The sequence below is a fragment of the Phlebotomus argentipes genome, unplaced genomic scaffold, assembly GCF_947086385.1.
Source record: "Phlebotomus argentipes unplaced genomic scaffold, Phlebotomus argentipes genome assembly scaffold_18, whole genome shotgun sequence".
NCBI classification, from domain to species: Eukaryota; Metazoa; Arthropoda; class Insecta; order Diptera; family Psychodidae; genus Phlebotomus; species Phlebotomus argentipes.
Genome location: NW_026776177.1, coordinates 10,374,519 through 10,394,515, shown reverse-complemented (window position 1 = coordinate 10,394,515; position 19,997 = coordinate 10,374,519). Strand labels below are relative to the sequence as shown.

Here is a 19,997-nt window from a genome sequence, read left to right as displayed (position 1 = left end):
CTTTGGCATATTCGCACGCAAAGTGCACCGTGCGCGCGTGTATATTTTCGCAAAGGCTCCCAAAGTTGGATATGATGATGATGGTGAAAATTGGCGATAAACTTTCATTTTGTCTGTTTTCTTTCTTCCACATCTCCTTTGAGGAATTGGAAATTATGGTCATCTCGTGCATTTCACATATTGGTGTATCTGGGTTTTTTCTTGCGCCCCTCAGCAAAAGTGCCTCGACGTGCACACACAAATAAAAGTTGTGGAAATAAAATAAATGATAAATTAATAATATAACTGGATTGGTAAATGGCCGTTATGGATGGGATTTTTATGTCTGCAACACACAGAGAGTGCAACGTGGAAAGTTTTGCAAGAAGTTCAACTTGGTGTACTCCCTTGCCCACCACCCTTCCCCTTTTGGCCGCTATGGACGCATTTCTGCGGACCTGTGCAATCGATTTTGCCGTTGCTGTACCGTAATATAACATTTTCTGCTGGGGAGATTTTCTGATTTCTCTTTAAAATACAACTGGCAGCGACCTAATGAATTATTGACGTGCCCGAGTTTCTTTTCGGCCGGTGCGTGTGCAAGTGTGAAGAGATTTTCACGAATTGCTGGGGCGCGCGCACTTTGTGACGCGCACACTCACTTGTCGGATTATATCTTTTCTCTATGATATCTCGCGAGTTTTGTCGTGCGAGTTCACGCACAGCAAGAGTGACCAAAAATATAAAATATGGTATTAAATTTCCATCTTATTAGAACAGAAATATAATCTCCCAATGTCAATTAGTATCATTCTCTTTCTGACCGATGCCATTTATTGTCTCCTCATGAATATCTCTTCTTCTGTCCAACCAATCCCCCCAAAAATGGGTATGACGCACTTTAGGAGAAGACCTTTCTCGCTTGACAAGATGGGGAAGTCTTAATGCCTGCGCGATTTGCTATTCTGTCTTCTTTCTCATTTTCAGACGACGAGCACCCTCAAATCCACAATCGCCCATGTCTGATCCAAACAGCACAGAAGTTATTAATCAGGTGGCCACCACACAGTCTGGATTCTTGCCGCCGAGGTTAGGACTTAGCGCCCCCAATAAGGCCTTCCTGGTCCAAGCAATCTGAGAGGGAGCATTTTAGGTTGCACGTGTGTTGAGAATTGAGATCATCTCTAGACAATTTAGTGTTTATGCATATGGTTTTTCATGTGATTATGCATATCAATGCTTCTAACATTGTTATTCAAATTATCGTTAGATATTCAAATTGACCATATAATTTACGATGAGTCTAAAAATACCTCGGAAATTGGGTTCAGATCGCAAATTATCACAATATTTGGCGTGAAAGAAGAACGGTTTGAGAAGCTGCAACTGTTTGACGTCAAGTCGAATGAAATACTCCTTCCTCTTAGATTGATTGTACCTGCGCAATTATGATAGGCAATAATTCTAACTCTGTTGGTGTGTGGGATTCGGGTAGATTCTTCGAACACCCTCTAACTGCCGCCACGTCTGCCATGCTCAATATTTCTGGGAGTGGAAATAGTGCGCCCGATGATGATGGCGCAACCGCTAGCGGTGGCAATGCCATTGCAGCAACAGTAAATCTCAATGCACTGGGAACGCCACATCAGGTGCATCAAGTGCACAATTCCAACGGTAGCACCTCCTTCGTATATGAGTATTATAAAATGTCATCGGAAAAGGATAGCTTACAGTGGAGGTAAGAGAACAACCAGCCGTATCCTCAATATCCTCTCTTTCTCCCCATTCGCCGATGGCCATACTCTTAGCAATCAAGCGTATACATCTCACTATATGATCTGTGATATTGCAATTTTGGGGTGGACTCTATTGTGCTGTCAATGGCAACAATATTTTAATTATGAAACTGTTGTCCGCATGTGTGTGTCGCCTCAATTGAGAATGAGAGATATGTCAAAATATATACGGTGTGGAAGGTGAAAGAAAAATGACTCCATTGAGAGATTAATTGTATATATTGCCTTGTAGCTGATGTTATTGGGATTAGTGTCTCAAGAGTGCAACAAGAGGGGGAACAATGCATTTTTGTTGGGATGTTAGGACCTGTATTTTGCGACAATTTCTCTCCCCTTCAATAATGTGAATTTATCACCCCCTTGTACACAACAATAGTGCTATGCAACTCCACTTTTTCTACCCTTTTCTCTTCCACTGACAAAGGTCCATGTCTTTTGATCCTTTTACCATAGTGCTTCCGACTCCCGAATGTCAATGACTTTGGGATTGTGAAATAGGAAAATTTCCCAAGAAATTCCTTTGAATGCGAGAAATGGCGTAGAAAAACTTAATCCTCTGATTTAAAATGATCTTGCATTCTCGCGAGATGAAAAAAGTAAGCATAAATCTAACTGCGAAAGCCTTCCCTTGGGACAGCGAGAGAGGGTTACAGTATAATGTCTAGGGTGAAAAGATAAATAAATTAAATTTTAATGTCAGTGTAGATTCAATTTGAGATTTGTTATTTTTTATGAGGCAAAAGTCTTTCATTCCAGCTTTATTAACTTGGGATGTTTCTTTTTTTGTTCTTTCTCATGACAAAATTCCCTCTCGAAAAGAAATCTCATTATAACATAGCATAAGTATATGTGATTCCTTATCTCTAGATCTCTCTTCTGGGCTTCTCCCTGGATGTAATTTCAATGTATGGCATAGAGGAAAATTGAGATGAAGACGAAGAAAGAATGTCTATTTTTCAAAAGGCATTGAAGAATTATTGAAATATCCCGGTGAGACATAATTTCCATTGAAATATTTGATGGGATGTTTTGCATTGGATCGCTTTTCAGGCGCGCAAGTGTCGGTGATCTATGAAAATGGTTTCCAATGTTGAGAAGGGATGATAAGATCTGAAGAAGTGCATCCCAATGATTACCACCTTGGTAGTGGAAAATTTGTCCCAGGGAATAGCTCAGTGTTGTTTATTGTTAAGTCTTCTTGGATGCATTTCCATGGCAGCATCAGGATTATCAATTCACACTGAAAATTCCTTTCTCTATTGCGCTCATCGCATCTTATGGTATTTCCAAGCCAAGCAATCTCCGCTCTGCCCATTGAATCCCAAAGTCAGAAATCACGGAGAAAATTTAATTTCAATTCGAAACGATTGTCATAATTTGAGAATTTATTGCAGGAGGCCGAATGGTGGTAAGTCTCTGTGGCTTTGAATTATGAACTGTTAGTGGATGGCATTTGTATTATGAAAATGTTATAAACTTAACGGTTGTAATGCGAAGAATCTTTTATTGTTGGCTGCATCAAACTCTCTCTCTTACTCTTCGCGCGTATAAATTCCATCGCGGTATAGAATGGATACATACATATATTTTTTTCCATCCACTTCATTCGCTATTAGTAAAAATATATAAATTAAAGTGTGAGACACTCACCCATTCTCCATAATATACCATTATTTTTTCTCCCATCAAATTTATTCTAATTTATGTCTCTGGGATGTGGCGTATCTTGTGAAAGAGCGACCAATACCAGAAGGGAGAAAGAATCCATTTTCATATCATTAAGTGTGACAAAACCGCGCACAAGGGAAGAGGGAGGAGAGAATGTGAGTGGAGAAATTAGTTGAGTCTTAGAATGAGATCAAAAGAATTCGATGCGATCGGCGGCACAGCTTGAAAGTGTGCATCACACAGGAGAAAGGAAATGCGCAAAGGGCAGGAACGAAAGACTTGCTCGCCGGTGAAGCGACGAACCTGATTTCACAGACTCCCGCGCGAGATGTGAGGCTGCGTGAAGTAAATTTTATTGATCCTATATCACATTGGTATATCCCATAAATTAACAAATTTTTCCTCACTCAATGTGCCAGCACTAATTTATCTGGTGGGCAGGCAGGAGTTGTGAAAAATGCGCCTAGATGGAACAAATTGCAATGAGAGAATACATATCGACAGAAGATGATTGATCGTGGATTGTGCAGTGTGATTGTCTTTAATGTTGGCTCTGTCTTTTGTCATTTCAGTAACCCCACTACTAAAATTAACGGTCAAACCACGCCTCTGGATGTGTCTGGCCTATCACAAAATGAAATACAAGGCTTGTTGCTCGGTTCACACCCATCATCACAGAACATAACCGTCAAGCGGGAACCCGAAGACTTGCGAAAAGATCCCAAGTGCACACGCAGTAGTCAAAAGGTAATTTATCTCTCTATCTACGTTATGCCATCGCTGGTGTTCTTCCGTTTTGGCACACAGTCCAAATTTTCCATTTGATGTTTTGGCATGCATGATGTGGAGGCTTTCGAGTGAAAATTGCCTCCACAATAGTGTAGTAGATTGATTAGATTATTAATTAGAGATTCTAAATGGACAAATCGACCCTGTGGGGATCTCGGCAAGTGATCGTGAACCTCCGGTGGCTTCCACACAATAACTGGTAGTTCTCAGCTCCCTCGGTTGTACAATGGCACGTCGAAAAGGGGACGACATATAAAAGTATAATAATTGTGTGCCTGAGCATTTGTGAAGCCATCAAGTTACAAGTTGTGGCACGACACTTTGATTTAGTTTGTCGCCGGACGCCGATCAAACGACATCATACAAAATGTTGATGGGGAAGTGAAGAGGACGAGAGTGAATTGGATGAAAGTGAATTGAATGCGATGGAATTTGAGAATCATCACTGATTTAGTGTGATCAACAATTGGGATATCAGTTTCACTAAAGGAGCCAAAATCTCCTTTGGCGCATGACTCTATGCTGTGCATTATTACTTAACTTTTGATCCAAAGTGATTGTGAAGTGCGACAAAAAAGGTGTTTTTCCGTGGAAAGTTCCATGATGTTGGAAGAGTTTGCATTTGATTGACGGATTGAATTTGTGTTTTTTGGTTGTTTTTGAGCTCGAAATCAATTTTTGCATATTTGAAATGCGAGCCATAAGAGTTGAGAGAAAACAAGAAGGCGATTTCTTGAGAGTTTCAAGGCCGTTGCTATAAATAAACGGAATTAATTATAATATGTACTTCAGAGACAACATGTAGGATGATATTTTGTGGTTCTAAGTTGCTTTGGGCACATGAAATGTAACAGCGCGTGAAGAAATTGTGCGAAATAAGGGCGATTTGTCCAGACGTTTGTGCATATTTTGTGCGTAGAGTTTGTATAGAGTGAATTTTTGTGATTTGATCGACAGGTTCTTGTAGTGCAATCACCATCACCGTCGATCCAAATCAAAGAACAACCTCCAAGTCCTGGAAGTCCCTCTGCGGAAAATATGTATGCGGCCGCTGGCGGCACGCAGATTTACCTGCAGGTATGTTTTTTTTCATCAAGATCCCAAATTGTGATTCACTGAAGTGTGATGCATTAATAATGCGTAATCAGTGTGAATGGAAATCAGTGTGTGTAGTGTGAAAATATGTGCATTGCTATTGAACCCTAATTTCAAAATGTTCAATCATTGAAATAATAGGGGCAAATTTGCCAAGAAAAAAGTCCTCCTTTGGAAGAAGTTCTTGCCAAAATATTGTGAAGAGAGAAAACAAGTCAACCGTGTGTTAAGTTGATGAAAAGACACTTTTTTCTGCACTCTACATCATACCTAATAAGTTTGTAATTAGCACCTGGGCTCTTTCAATTTGGCCATGGTGTGAATTCTGGGTGTTGTAGAATAGAGAGAGAGCCAAATCACAAAAAATGAGCAAAATTTGTGCATGAATTAATTCAGAATTGTTGGGAAATTTCCCTTCCTCTCGAATGTCAAATTGATGATAAATGCATGCCCTCAGGGACCGTCGTCACATCAAGGCAATTCAGCGACATCGGGACCAACGGTGAATACGAATACTCCAAGTCCTGGTCCATACGTTTCCGATCAGTATGGCATGTACACCACGAGATTAGCGTGAGTAAATTGATGATTCTCTCCTCCCATGAATGTGAAATACACAGTGTGATCATCACGGAGTGTTTATCGAATTCGGTAGCTGCCGAATTGCGTAAGGTGGAAGCTGTGGTCTTCCACGGGAAATTAAAAAAAACTGGAATAGCGCTTCGGTATCAGTATATCGTCTCTTTCTGGTCAGAAGTGGGGAATTATCTCAGAAGTGCACACTTTTGAGTATTTGAACACTCTACAGAGTCTATTAACTATTTCAAGTGAGTTTAAATGACTTGTCTTCTGACTCTAACTGAGATGAATAGAACAGTTGAGTGGGGTGAAAGGGCCACCCACCGCTAGTTGGAGTGTCAAGTCTGATTGAGTGAATTATATTCACATATTGCCAGACCAATAACTAGTGCACAATGAATTTTGTATATTCATTGATCTCTTTCATCAAAAGCAAGAGATATTTCCCCATAAATGGCGAGAGCGTAGGTGTAGACTTTTGTGATATTCCCACTGTATTCCTAGTGTTAATTGCATCGCAGGTGACAAAATGCCGAGTTGTGGCAATAAATTCATGAAATTGTCTTTCAGTGCCGGAGGGTCCACATTTATAGCTGAGCCATATTATCGCGAATACTTTGCCGGAGATGGACAGAGTTATGTGGCAACTCGTGCCATTTACGACTCCGATGGGCCACCGCCGCCGCCCCCATCACAGGTGCCCTCTTCCGTGTCGGTGACGGTGGCCGGTGGGGCGACAACGTACGAGGGACGCTTCGCGACATCCCACACGAAGACGAGCACCCCCATCTATGCCAAGACCGTCACAGCGGCCGGCCTGACGGTGGACCTGCCGAGTCCGGACTCTGGGATTGGCGCGGACGCAATAACGCCGCGGGATCAGAACAATATTCAACAGGTGACCCATAGCCTCTATACATGGTTCTCATGCGGTTGACTCGTTCGCACTTCCCAGAAGTGCGCCACCCAAACAATGGGCTGTATTGCAACATAATGAAATTTTGGGTTCATTCCGTATCTCTTCTCCCCATCACTGACCCCTTGACTTGCTATGCTCCTGCATGGGGTGTGCGCTGGGAGTTTGCCGGTCAGAAAATGTTGCTCAAAGTACAACCTGCGTGCACATTACATGAGTTATTATCAATTAGGTAATAGGTCTCCGATGGCAATCATTTGCTTACCCACTAGTAATGTTTTTTGAGCACTTTATAGACTTTATTTAATTATTATGCCTCTCTGTCGCCGATAATCTCGCGTTTATGCCCACGGAGAACCTTAGATCTATTTTTCAAAATTGACCCAGAGTCGTGAAATAATTAATGTTGGTAGATTTCCAACCCGTGAGAGTGAATTAGGCGAGGTGAGCAGATATAAAGTTGGGTTGTATTTAGAACTGTACAACATAAAATGTATAATGATGTAATTTATTGCATTGAATTCAATTCGCATTTATTTTTTCCAATCATTAGATACACAGCTTAGTTGGTGGCTAAATAAATCATCGGATTTTTTTTTCTTTTCTTTATTTACCACTGTTTTTTCACTCAATACAGCATAACTTTGAGCCATTTTGAGTGGTGGTGCACAGATAAGTGCACTGGAAAAGGCAAAGTTATTTGGTGTTGGTGACCAAGTTGAGAGTGCATGATGGAAAGAATTGCGCGATAAATGCCGTTCTTAAGGGTAAAATCATCAATTTTTTTTCCTCCTTTATATGTATATCCACACTGCAATTTGTACTTGATATTCTTCTCTCACTCGCCATCGTAATTGTGGACTCACGGTGTTGTCCAGAAGAAGTGGAGAGGAGAGAGACTCCAATTGAGAGCCGTCGCGATTGATGTTTTATTTTATAATTGTCGGTGATTTTAGCTTTAATGGTGTAATTGAATTAATTTACCCATAAGTGACATTTTCTGTATATCTCGCTGGGGGTAATTATCTTCTCTCCGAAGCGCAGTTGGATATTGGGATGATGAGTGAAGAAGGGAATAATGTGAGAGGCATGATGAAAAAATCAAGTGGAAATTTTATAAAATAATTATATCAAATGCTTATGAGTAAACTATTGAGATGTTGTAATCGAAATTCTTCTCACCTTTTAAGCAGTCCTTTGACTACACGGAACTCTGTCAACCTGCATCGCTCCTGGACGGCAGTTCAGCATCAATTCCCGTGTCTGTGACTAGCATCCAGCGGACGGTGCACGGCGGCCAAGGGAGTCCCACGGGCGCTGTTGGTGTGAATCACACGCCATCCACGAGATCCAGACCGTGGCATGATTTTGGACGGCAAAATGACGCTGACAAAGTTCAAATACCAAAAATGTAAGCAATCCAGAGTCCAGAAATTTTGTGCAACTAAAACTCAATATCTTTCATTGTTTATTTGTATCTCTTCCAATTGACACTCCAGATTCTCAAATGTTGGATTCCGATATAACTTGGAGAGCCCAATAAGTTCATCGCAACGCCGCGAAGATGATCGTATTACGTATATAAATAAAGGACAATTCTACGGGATCACCTTGGAGTACATTCATGATCCGGAGAAGCCCCTTAAGAATCAGACTGTTAAGGTGAGTCTCACAAACGATTATAAAGTCTCTTGTTCCCCCTGTCTGTGCCGAATAGGGGTGAAAAATCCTTTTTTGCCCATGTGCACCGCTTTGATTCTCCTGTTGTGATTTATGGAGGATGTGTTGAAGAGCACAAAACACACCTTCGAAGATCCTCAACATCCTCAATTGCGTCTCATCATCCATGTCTGGTGTGCCGTCCCTTTTGCCCGTGTGTTGCGGCGAGAAGAATGTCTCAAATGAAATGATGAGTGACTTCTCAAAGGTGTTAGATAATTTTTTCTTCCTCCAACTTCTCATGTTATTCTTTTCATCGCGGAAGATGCAATGAGGGGTGTCATCAGACACTTTACCGTCTCTTCTCCTCTCTGTCTATCTTTTTTATTGACAAATTTATTCACTTTCCGCACTTTTTCCTCCAGCATCTTCGTCAATAATTTGCATATAACGATTTTTCAGGCAGATGCTCTAAAACAAACAGAGTTTTTTTCTCTCTTTCTTCAATTGTATGCGCGCCTCCCAGCATTCAATGTTTTTATGCTTCCTCCTCTGTGATCATATGGGGTTGAGATCCTTTCCCCCTTTTTCTCGGTGATCTAAAATTCATTTGTTTATCAATAATCACATCTAAACAATTCCCATTGCGTATCCTTTGTTGCCACACAGCCTCTAAATGCCGCGATGTTTCACAATTTTTTCCCATAATGGGAAAAAAGAGAGATAAATTGCGATCTGTGACCTCACCCTGTGCAAATTGCATTCACAAATCAACCGAAGGTGTGTTTGTGTGTGTAGAGCAAAAAGCAGAGCATTTATTTTATTAGTATCAAGTTCTTGTCGTATGTGCAATCGATTTGGGGTTTATTGCAAATTACCATGTCAGTAATATCAGTCTTGAATCTCCACATGAAGTTTAATGTTAGTCCAAACTGTACATATTAGTTGCCCACGATTATCGACGGGTCTTTCAGACAGATAACCATCATTTCTCACCTTTTTTTCTCCACGTGTCTCATTCCTAAAATGTGGCATTTTGCGAAACATGTAGGTTTTTCAACCATTTCTCTTTGCGAATTTGAATAATTTGGACATTTATGGCTTCAAGCGAAATTCACACTTCACCAGCATTGGGTTAAATAAAATGTTGAGTTTGTTGGGAGACAAAAAATAGCGACTTTCAGGAAATTCTGTGCAAATTAATTAAAATTGTTGTTTTTTATCAGGCAATTTCGTGTTGTTTTTTTTATGATGTCTCTATCAAGTTTATTGGCGACTGAGGAAGATTAGGCGTATTTTTTCACATAAGTGTGATTGACAGAGATTGTTTTCCACGTTTTAAATACCAGGAGTTTGAGAGAGAAAAAAAAGTGAATAATTAAACTCTCATGTGCTTTATACATTTATTACTGCTAAGCAGCACGCGTGATAGAAATGTTACTGATAGAGTTATAGTTTCTATTCTTTTCCCAACCCAAAGAACTCACTGTGATGTGCCTATGGAGAATATAGAGAAATTAAAGTAATAAAAGTCCATCATTAAAGTCCATTACAGCGGAGAGAAAAATATTTCGAATAGCTTTGGCGATAGTGTAAAAGAGATTTAATGTGATATTAAAGAGAAGAAATTTGTTATAGGATTCTTGCGCGTCTTTTAGATTGGCGTGGAGAGAGAGAAAACAATTATTGCGTCTCATTTCATGAAGCAATAAATTTTCATTCATTAGAATTTGACTCTCTCACCTTTCGTCGGTTGATTTTATTTGGGATTTTATTGTATTTATGATAGTCATTATGGGTAGAATCTGCTTGATGATGATGGTTGTTGAAATAAGCAATGCAATTAGCGTATATGCAATCTTCTTGTTACAACTGAGACGATGTGATGGAAAGGGACAATATTGCTGGGTGATGAAAGACAATGAAGAGGAGATCGTGTCCATTGTGGGTTACAATAAAGACATGCAAAAAATGTTGATTGCTCGGTGGAAATTGAATGAAAACATAATTATCAAGTTGGAAATGTGTAATCCATAAAGTGAAATGATGATGCATTCAAATGCATGGCTGTCCTTAATGCCAGAGAGCCACAACAAATGTTGATGGCATTAATGTGGATTAGCCTAACTGTAAAGTGGGTATGAAGCCAATTTTAATTAAGATTTATATCTTAGGAAATATGCTATGAATGTTTCCTCTTTTCGATGCTCTTTCCATTATTATTTTTCCCCAGTGCATTGCTATTAAATGCGCTGCAATGATTCAAATCATACGCACAGAAGTGTCTTCCTCTCTCCACACACTGGATCATGAGAGTCACTATCTTCAAGAGACACTTAAAGTTTCCCCGCCATTACGTTGGACGTATTGGTGATGATAGAATTTCTCTTTATAAGCCGTTTGGGTATTAATTGATGCTAAATGTGAATTTCTGTAGACAAGCGTGCAGATGCAATTGAATAAAAGAATGTTTTTTTTCACCATGACTTCAGCGAATCTGTGCACAGATATGTGAAGAAAACGGAAAAGAAATTTAGTAGCATGAATTCACCTTCTCATTTAATTTATCTCTTCATGCAGTGTTAGCATCTAATGAAACGGAGTGAAATTGCATGTCGGACATATAAACATTTTATATTAATAATAAATGTCTTATGGGAGGATTACAAACTTCTATACAAATTGCAATAAAACGGTTTTTACACTATGTACCGTTTCCCATCTGAATTTCCAAGTTGAATTTCACAAATTTACACTGTTTGGGATCTATGAGAAAAGAGATACGCCGCGTGTGTTGCTTTCGCGTACACGCACACATGTGCTATTGAAAAGGAGGTGAGAGCACGAGAAAATTTCCGTCCTTGCATAATTTTACGCCCTGTCATCCCAGTTACTTTGATTGATTGTCAGAAGGAAACTGTGAGCTTTTTTGTGAAGTGCCTTTCCTCTTGAGAAACGGCACAGAGATAAAAATCTTCCAATCAGTTCCATCATCTTTATTTAAATTAGCACATATATGAGAGAAGTCACAAAATATCCTGAGGATCGTGCACAAAGTGAGGGGCGAAAATGTGAGATCTAGGTGAGATTTTTGAACAAATAAGGTCACATTCTTATGCAAATTTCCCCGCGTGATTAATGTATCCCCGAAGGAGATGCGTAAACACATTCATTTCCACTGAAAATTTATTTTGTAAATATTTATTGTGGTTGTCGAATTGGCGGCGAAGGGGATTTATTTCAAATGGAAAAATATATGTGAATTTTTCTCTTTCGCTTTATAAGCCAAATATTATGCGCGCGAATTTAAAGAGGCGATTACAAAAAGGGAACAAGAACTTTTAATCCTCATTGTTGTGACATTTTTTTTTTCTTGTAATTGTGTCAAAGTGGGAAAAAGTAAAAGTTTTATTAAGGGCATACAGTTTTGATTATGATAAAAAACATTAGTAGGATATGTTGAACCCTGAAAAATCTGCAATTTCCTCGTCATTGACAAATTTTTTCAGCGGTGCAATCTTCTGTAATTTAGTACATTCTTCTGTTGTGAATTTAAAATTCCGTGAGTCCTTTGTTCACAAAACATAATCTTCACGTTGCTTTTTCTCCATGCGGAGAATCATTTTGTATGGTATTTTGTAAAGAATTCAGTCATAACGAGGCGTAATTTTTGATGCGATATCAAATTGAGAGTGACACATAAAAAATGACGGGATGGATAAGTGTGTGGAAGGGGAAATATTTTCCCAAGTGAAAATACCGCATTTGGTTGGCTTTGAGGTGAAATAACAATTAACACATGAAAATTATCATTGTGCAATTGCAGAAAATGAGAGAGAGAGACAATTTTGTGGAATGCTTCCAAGAGCAGAGGAAATGACTGGGATTCTCTCAGATTCTCGTGTGATTTTGCTATCAATTTGTGGCGCTTTTGGTATTCTCCTTCTTAAACCACCTTTTTCGTATGTAATTTAAACTGCTGCGCGGTGTTTTTCAATTGAGTTGGAAGTAATTTTAGGTGCAGGAGAAGAAATCCGTTTATACAGTTTATTTGACTTTGATACTCTCTTCTCCTATTGCCAAGTTCCAATTGTGAGGTTGTATGATTATAAGTTTCTTGCTGTTTTTCTGTATAATTTAACAAGAATTTATCGCACAGGAAACACCTACGGTAGGCTGAAGAGAGTGAGAGAGCATAAATTACATTGTTTTGTCAAACAAACTATGCCACGAGTGTTTTGTATCTGTGGTGGAAAGGGAAAAGAGTCCATGTTGGAGCAATTGTGTGTGATATTGAACACTATTATTGCCACTTTATATCATTTTCCACCTCCACGCCGCTCCTTTATCACTTCATGTTCTTTTTTCCTCAATATACTCCATATTCTACGCTCTCGATAGCCGGTTATAGAAATCATGTGCAGAGGTGAGATACTCTACTGGACGCTGTAACATTGATTAATTAGAATTTAATGAATTTTTCTTAAGAATACTCTTTTTTTTGCCACTGCACGAAATGAACAATCAATCATCCCTCCTTAGGATATGATTTTTGGTTTTTCCCGAAAAAAAATCATCAATTTCAGTAGCGACTTTCCCATGAGTCACAGAGCGCGAGTTCGAACTATATAATCATGAATTGTGACTAGAGAAATATTGTAATTTTTTCTTCAATGCAAATGAACTGGTGCACATGTGGAAGAAAGAAGTATAATGTTGATTTATTGTGAATTAATTCTAGGAAATAATTGTGAGAAATTTGTCATGAAACACTGTATTTATTTATGATTTTTATCTTTAATTTGCAGAGTGTGATAATGCTGATGTTTCGGGAAGAGAAGAGTCCCGATGATGAGATAAAGGCCTGGCAATTTTGGCACAGTCGACAGCATTCGGTGAAGCAGAGGATCCTCGATGCAGGTAAGCGTCTAATCTTCTCATGCTACTGCTACGGTAGCGGTGTGATGGTTAATTGAGGGAATTTAATTGAATCGATCTGGCGCAAAAGGGGTGATTGAGAAGAGGGATGCTGGCGTGGAAGGCGACTAAAAAATGTGAATGGAATGAGGGAGAGTGAGAGAGAGGCAAGGAGAGGAGGAGGAGGTGAAGAAGGTGACTTTTGCCTTAAGAAGTCATTAAGTTGGTTTCTTGAGCCTCCGAGATACTCAAGTGAATTTAATTGACAGGTTTTACGACTGCGTCTCATGCACTCGCAATCCATATTATTTGCATATAAGAAGTACCTTTTTCACTACGCCAAACCCACTCCCTACTCCCATCTTCATTCACTGCTCAGCGCGCCAGCGCCGATGGACAAGAGCCCGATGATGGAGTGGCTCCGAGGCTAATTGAGGCGATTAGCTTTGTCTCTCTCATTGTTGAATCTGGTGGTGAGACGGATCATTTGATGCCTCAATTGATCGATGGTGAGGAAGGAAAAATATGTGTGTGTTCATTGAGAAGAGGCCAGCGCAAATTCACTTAAATAACAATAATTCAGAATTCTCTATGGGCTGAAGAGGCGCACACACATCTTGGCGCGATAGCCAGTGGGCAAATTCATGGGTGAGAGATTTTGATCTGCAATTGGTAGGCAAAACCAGTCAATCTAGAATATTTGTCATACATTTTTAAGAGATTCTGTGTGTACTGGCAAACATAATAATATGTTTAAATATTAATTTAACCTACGCTTCCACCAATTATCCAGCAGCCAACATGTGATGACCGAAGAAAATTTATTTATCAATCAATATATTCAGCCGGCGAGAATGCGCGCCTTTTGCCCGCGAGGATGTGGGAATTACATACATGAAGAGGGGCTCCAATCATTTGCATTTTAATTCCAATGAACAAATTCTTAACATAACTTGTCACTTTTGCTATTTTTCTTCCTTCAATCGCGCCCCATCGATTGTTATCAGCGAGAGAGAGAGAGAGAGAGAGAGAGAGAGAGAGAGGGAGACGTTTTATTCATATTTTCTAAATGGATTTTTTTTATTATTGCTTAATGTATTGGAATTTTAATTAGATGTCATTTTAATGGTTGTCATTTTCATCATTTTGTCTTTCTTGCAGACACAAAAAATTCTGTCGGCCTCGTTGGGTGTATCGAAGAAGTGGCTCACAATGCAATTGCCGTTTACTGGAATCCTCTGGACAGTTCAGCAAAGGTAGAATCTAAATTTTTGATTTAGGGTGAAATTCAGATTTCTTGTGCGTTAGATGATCGTGACAACTCTGTTATATTAAACCTGTCTAAAAGTGCTCCGTCATGAAAGGGTTAACGCAAGAAGGAAGAGAAAGAGTGAAGCATCTAATCTAAAGTGTCTGAAGTAATGCGGTATTTGAAAAATGGCATATATAGAATTTGCAATGCGTGTGTTGCGGAAAGCTCATCGGGAGAGTGGGATGATGTGTGAAGAAATGACCGGTGGGATGGAGGGATTTAATGGTTAATTTTTAATTGTATTTGGCGCAACATTAAAAGACACTCTAAAAGTGTCTCTTAAGATCTTTTATAGCAATTTTATCGGGTTATGCCTCTCTTTGGCGATATTTTTATTATCGACTAAATCTACCATTAAAAATGTCCATTGGTCATTTAATTTCCATCACCAAGAGTGTTTTTAATTGTGAATGGACAAATGCATTACACTGTGTAGTGTGTGGACACTCTTGGGCGGCAATTTGTCGGAAGGAAAGAGGAGAAAAAATTCAGCTCAGTGCAAATTATTTATTGCATAGAGAAAAAATATACCGTCTATTCCGTGTGATTGAATTTCTCGGGTGTATTTTACAATATCCAGCATGGCAAGTCGAAATTAATTTATAGGTGAAAATGGAGTTTTATGTGTGTTGAGCTCAAAAGTCCAGGTGAATAAGCTCTTGCGTTAATTAATAATTTGTTGTGCTGCTCTCCGGCACTTGAAATCTGTTGCACCTCTTTTTGCCTCCTCACTGTATTTACTATTATTATTATATTTAATTAATGCAAATAAATTATCACAGAAGCTTATTTTGCACCAGTGACGGTATCTGTGGGCGGTGACGTACAATTTGTATGGATGGACGTTGGATATAGAGTGAATAAGCCGGGGCGAGTCGTGGAGTGAGATAACTAATGGCAAATTAGAAAATTAATTCCACACATTGAGATTTGAGATTTGTGATTGCGTATATAGAAAATAGCCACAGACAATCGCTTCTTGACGGCAATTAAAATAACTCCGTCAAAATGTATCATCCGATGGGGAAGGAAGCGAATTTTCTTTCTGGTACGAACTCGAGCACCCTTCTCATTCATTGAATGTCCAGAGAGAAATATACTGAAAATTTGATAATTCATCTTTTGCAAGTGTATGAATTTTTAAAATGATCCGTAAAGAGAGAGAAAATGGCATTCTCACAAGTCATACGGGGAGATATGAAAGTTTCTATGAGTTGAAAATATTTTATTGAGCAATGCAATTCACTTAGGCATCCATATATAAGTATGGCAAAATGTTTAGGCACGGGAGATGGAAAATATCTTATTTACATTTCTTGACATCTCAGCCGAGTTGGAGGCAGGTGAAGGTGCGATAATGCAGAGTTGAGCGCTGGCAATAAGCCTTTGGATTTTATGTGCCACACAGAGAAGAAATTCGCATTGCGAGTTTGATCACTATCTTAAGTGGTGCGTCTCATCTCTATCTCACGGTCATTCTCACAATTTCCATGCCATCCCGATGGTCAGCAGAATGGGAGGATGGCGAGACCATCCAGAATTAGCCACTCTAGCGCATTTTCTGCTCCCCGCTCCACAGCCGTATATGTGGCGATGACAATGTTGCATAATGCAATCCTTATCGAATTTTATGAAGAATATTATAACTGCTGAGTTTCCTTATGATTGCCGTGTGACTCCGCACTCACCACAATGTCTTATTAATATTGCTAGTGATTGCATTTGCCGGGTGGATTGACAAAACTCTCGGCGGTTAAATACACTAATGCACTTTATGATCTAACCTCTCTCTCTTCTTCACGTTCCTTTGCAGATAAATATAGCCGTTCAGTGCCTAAGTACAGATTTTAGTAGTCAGAAAGGTGTTAAGGTGAGTCAACGCTTAAATTGAATGATAGACTTCATTGAGTGACTTTTTAAACGAAATATTTCCTTCTTTTCTCGACAGGGTTTGCCTTTGCATGTACAAATTGACACATTCGAAGATCCACGAGACACACAAGTCTATCATAGAGGTTATTGCCAAATAAAAGTCTTTTGTGATAAGGTGAGTAAAGGCATTTATTCCCAATTGCATTTCATGATCACTTTGCGCGAATTGTTAATGCAAGGCAACAGAGGAAATTAATATTGAATATAATATAAATAATCGTAAATTTGAATTCAGAAGAGTGTGTGGATTGGGGAGAATCACGGGGTGGGAAACAGAAGCTAGCATTTAGATCAAGAATTATTGATCGTAAAATAATAATGGTTATCACTTAATAATTCCTCCGGTGAAGCAGTGGAAAATTGTCACAAGCAAAGAAGTCTGCACGGGGTAATCGTAAAATTCTCCGTTAATATTTATATAAATTAGCTATGACTTTTTATAGTGTAGAGAAACGTGAAATTCATTAGGGAAAAGTAATAAATTAACCGGCAGTACGTGAACTAGAGTTGATCTCGAACAATTTTAAGAGCATTGCGCGTATTTGGAGGTGAAAAAAGGCTGGAAAGTTTAGTAAAACACTCAATTTATCGTTCTTATCTGATCATCATGTTGAGATACAAAGGCGCTCTACGTTCTTTAGAGCGTGTGCTGCACAAAGTGGAGGGAAGTACGTGAATGATCGAGTCTCTGGGGCTTCCGAAAGGTGAAATATTGAAGTATGTGGGCGATCAAGGCAAATAATGAAGTAAAAGCACTATGAAGAAATTACAATAAATAAGCTGTGCACAATAAACCGCTAATCAATTTCTACCCTGCAGGATTAATATTTCACATTTTTCACGTCAATCCACATATTATGCATGACGCTCGGTACATTGTGCTGCCAGTGAATGCATCATTTATGTTTTGTAGATTTTGCATGTGCGCACGATGGCATTAGTGGGAAAAAGGGGAGAGATTCGAGTAAAAGTGCCTCTGAATGGCAAAATAAACATTAAATTTTATTCAATTCCATCAACACGGGGCGGCTTGTAAAATTTAATGCACCAATATCATTGGGTAGGGTGTCGTAAATTCATAAAATTATTCCAATGATATGATCTTTATAGTGATCGGCTTGATCACTTTCAACAGTATTGATCATAAAGATGACTGCTGAATTCATCCTGACTGAATTTGCAATTTAAATTCATGGATGTTCACAACAGTCGCTCTTCAGCAATTATTGACGTTTTGCATATTATGTGTGTGATCTTCAACTGATCGTTGCAAGATCTTAACTCACTATTGAACAGAATGCCACACATGGGGACTCGATCAGAGAATGTTCTTTTTTATTTTCTTCAACGCGAAGATTTGCCTGTTTTTTTTAGTGCCCTAAAAGCTGTTCAGAGATGATTAGCTTGCAAAATGAAGGAACAATGGCACTTTCCAAAGCTCACAAGTTACGGTGTTCTTACAGGGTGCTGAACGCAAGACTCGCGATGAAGAGCGTCGTGCTGCAAAGCGGAAAATGACAACGACAGGTCGAAAGAAGCTGGATGAGTTGTACCATCCGGTGACTGATCGGTCGGAGTTCTACACAATGCAGGACCTCAACAAGCCACCTGTTCTCTTCTCGCCCGCCGAGGACATCGACAAGGTGCGTGTTTTGCTGATTAATGCCATGTCGAAGGCGATTTATTTATTTAATATATGTTTTCTCGCCATTTTTAGCTGTCTGGAATGGAGCTACAGGGCTTCTATGGCCACGATGATCTGACTGGATCGCAAGATATCAAGGGAACTTCACCTTTTCTGCTGCACACAGCCAACAAGCCCATCACACCCACGCTCAAATTTCACAATCACTTTCCACCCGATGTGCCAACGTGAGTAAAGATCGCACAGACGAACTGTGGATTCTCATTTACAGGAAGTAGTGAGTCTATTTCGCATTGCAGGGACAAGAAAGATCACATGCTGGACAGCGGAATGGTGCAGAACTCAATGGGGGAGTTCGGACAGTCGGTCAAGCGACAGAGGATGACTCCGCCGCTGTGCGATCGTGTTATGCTGTACGTGAGGCAGGAGAATGAGGATGTCTACACTCCACTTCACGTCATCCCACCCACAACGGTGGGCCTCTTGAACGCGGTGAGTGATCCACTGGCCTTTATCTCATCCACAAAGTGTTCATCTGAAAAATTAAGCACCAAAAATCGAATCAGATAAGAAAGTTGTTCTCAGGGAGATACAAAATTCTTCACATTTTGCGCCAATAACACAAATTTTTAACTGCTTCTTATATATGTTTGTTTTTTTGTATGACACAGTATTATTTATCTTAAAATGCGATCGACGATGATATTTGTCGTGTTGTAAAGGCAAAAAAAAGAACAAAAATCCACACAAAACTGCCATAAAAGCAGCTGAACAGATCGGATTTGATTGAAAATTAACAATTGTTAACAAACATTTACAACTCTTTTTCTTGCATGGGTGTTTTGACGAAATGCCACAAATCACGGTGTGTTTTAAAGTAAATACAAGTTTCTTAATTCAATAATAAATGGAATTATTAACATCATTCTATTATCATTCAAAAATTAATCATCACTTTGCTGTTTGGATGTTTTTTCGATATTATCTCTTTAAAGCGTTTCTTCCTTTCTAGAAAAATTTCCATAATCAGCAAGACTGCGAAAAAATGTTCAAACAGTGGTTATGTTTTTCTTAATAAAACTCAAAATGCTAATTTTCAACGCAATATAAGAAAGACAGAAATTAAAAAATTGTTTATTGGCACAAAAGTTAAACTATCTCTTTCTCTGTTTTTTTTTACAATCTCTTCTTAAAGTCTTTTGAGAGGATAAAACGATGAAAGAATAAAAAAAATATGAAAAGAATTGGAATGAATTATGATAATTAATATCATTAGCATATTCTATCTTTCTTCTCTTCCTCCTATTTTTGTGCATTGCGCCCGTGGAGACGATAAAATAGAGGATGGAAGAAAGATTGATACTCGATTGTGTTTTTTGTCTTTTCCAAATTATCTTTAGTATTCTGTTTATCTTAATTGCAGATCGAAAATAAATACAAAATCTCATCGTCGAGTATAAATAACTTGTACAGAAAAAATAAGAAAGGGTAAGTGGATGGACTCAAAGTCAGAAAAAAACAACCTTAATCTGTAGAATTCTTGCACATTTCATGCGCTTCTTTCTTTGGTTTGTTCCTAACAACTTTCGCCTATGTCTTCTCTCCTCCTAATAAATTCTCTTGAAATCCTACTTATAAATTTTCCTCGCTCTCAAGATCGCGTTTTGCATCTGAAAAGATGGAGAAGCAATAAATTTTCATATAATCGTA

At 38.9% G+C, this 19,997-nt stretch overlaps 1 protein-coding gene across 9 annotated transcripts in view; it reads left to right on the top strand.

The window, feature by feature from the left end:
- Positions 1–19,997, top strand: part of LOC132261087 (protein grainyhead) — a 57,891-nt gene that overhangs the window by 35,465 nt on the left and 2,429 nt on the right. For 3 of the 9 annotated variants that reach the window (XM_059759624.1, XM_059759623.1, XM_059759622.1), the window contains exons 4-17: positions 4,016–4,190; positions 5,190–5,309; positions 5,785–5,900; positions 6,477–6,804; positions 8,013–8,233; positions 8,322–8,484; positions 13,290–13,401; positions 14,560–14,654; positions 16,524–16,580; positions 16,659–16,757; positions 18,106–18,285; positions 18,360–18,514; positions 18,566–18,779; positions 19,711–19,775. In XM_059759624.1, coding sequence (XP_059615607.1) covers positions 4,016–4,190; positions 5,190–5,309; positions 5,785–5,900; positions 6,477–6,804; positions 8,013–8,233; positions 8,322–8,484; positions 13,290–13,401; positions 14,560–14,654; positions 16,524–16,580; positions 16,659–16,757; positions 18,106–18,285; positions 18,360–18,514; positions 18,566–18,779; positions 19,711–19,775 — 2,100 coding nt within the window. Of the gene's footprint in view, positions 1–966; positions 1,069–1,474; positions 1,718–4,015; positions 4,191–5,189; positions 5,310–5,784; positions 5,901–6,476; positions 6,805–8,012; positions 8,234–8,321; positions 8,485–13,289; positions 13,402–14,559; positions 14,655–16,523; positions 16,581–16,658; positions 16,758–18,105; positions 18,286–18,359; positions 18,515–18,565; positions 18,780–19,710; positions 19,776–19,997 lie in introns of all 9 variants that reach the window. The other 6 variants (XM_059759631.1, XM_059759627.1, XM_059759625.1 and 3 more) reach the window with 6 other exon arrangements.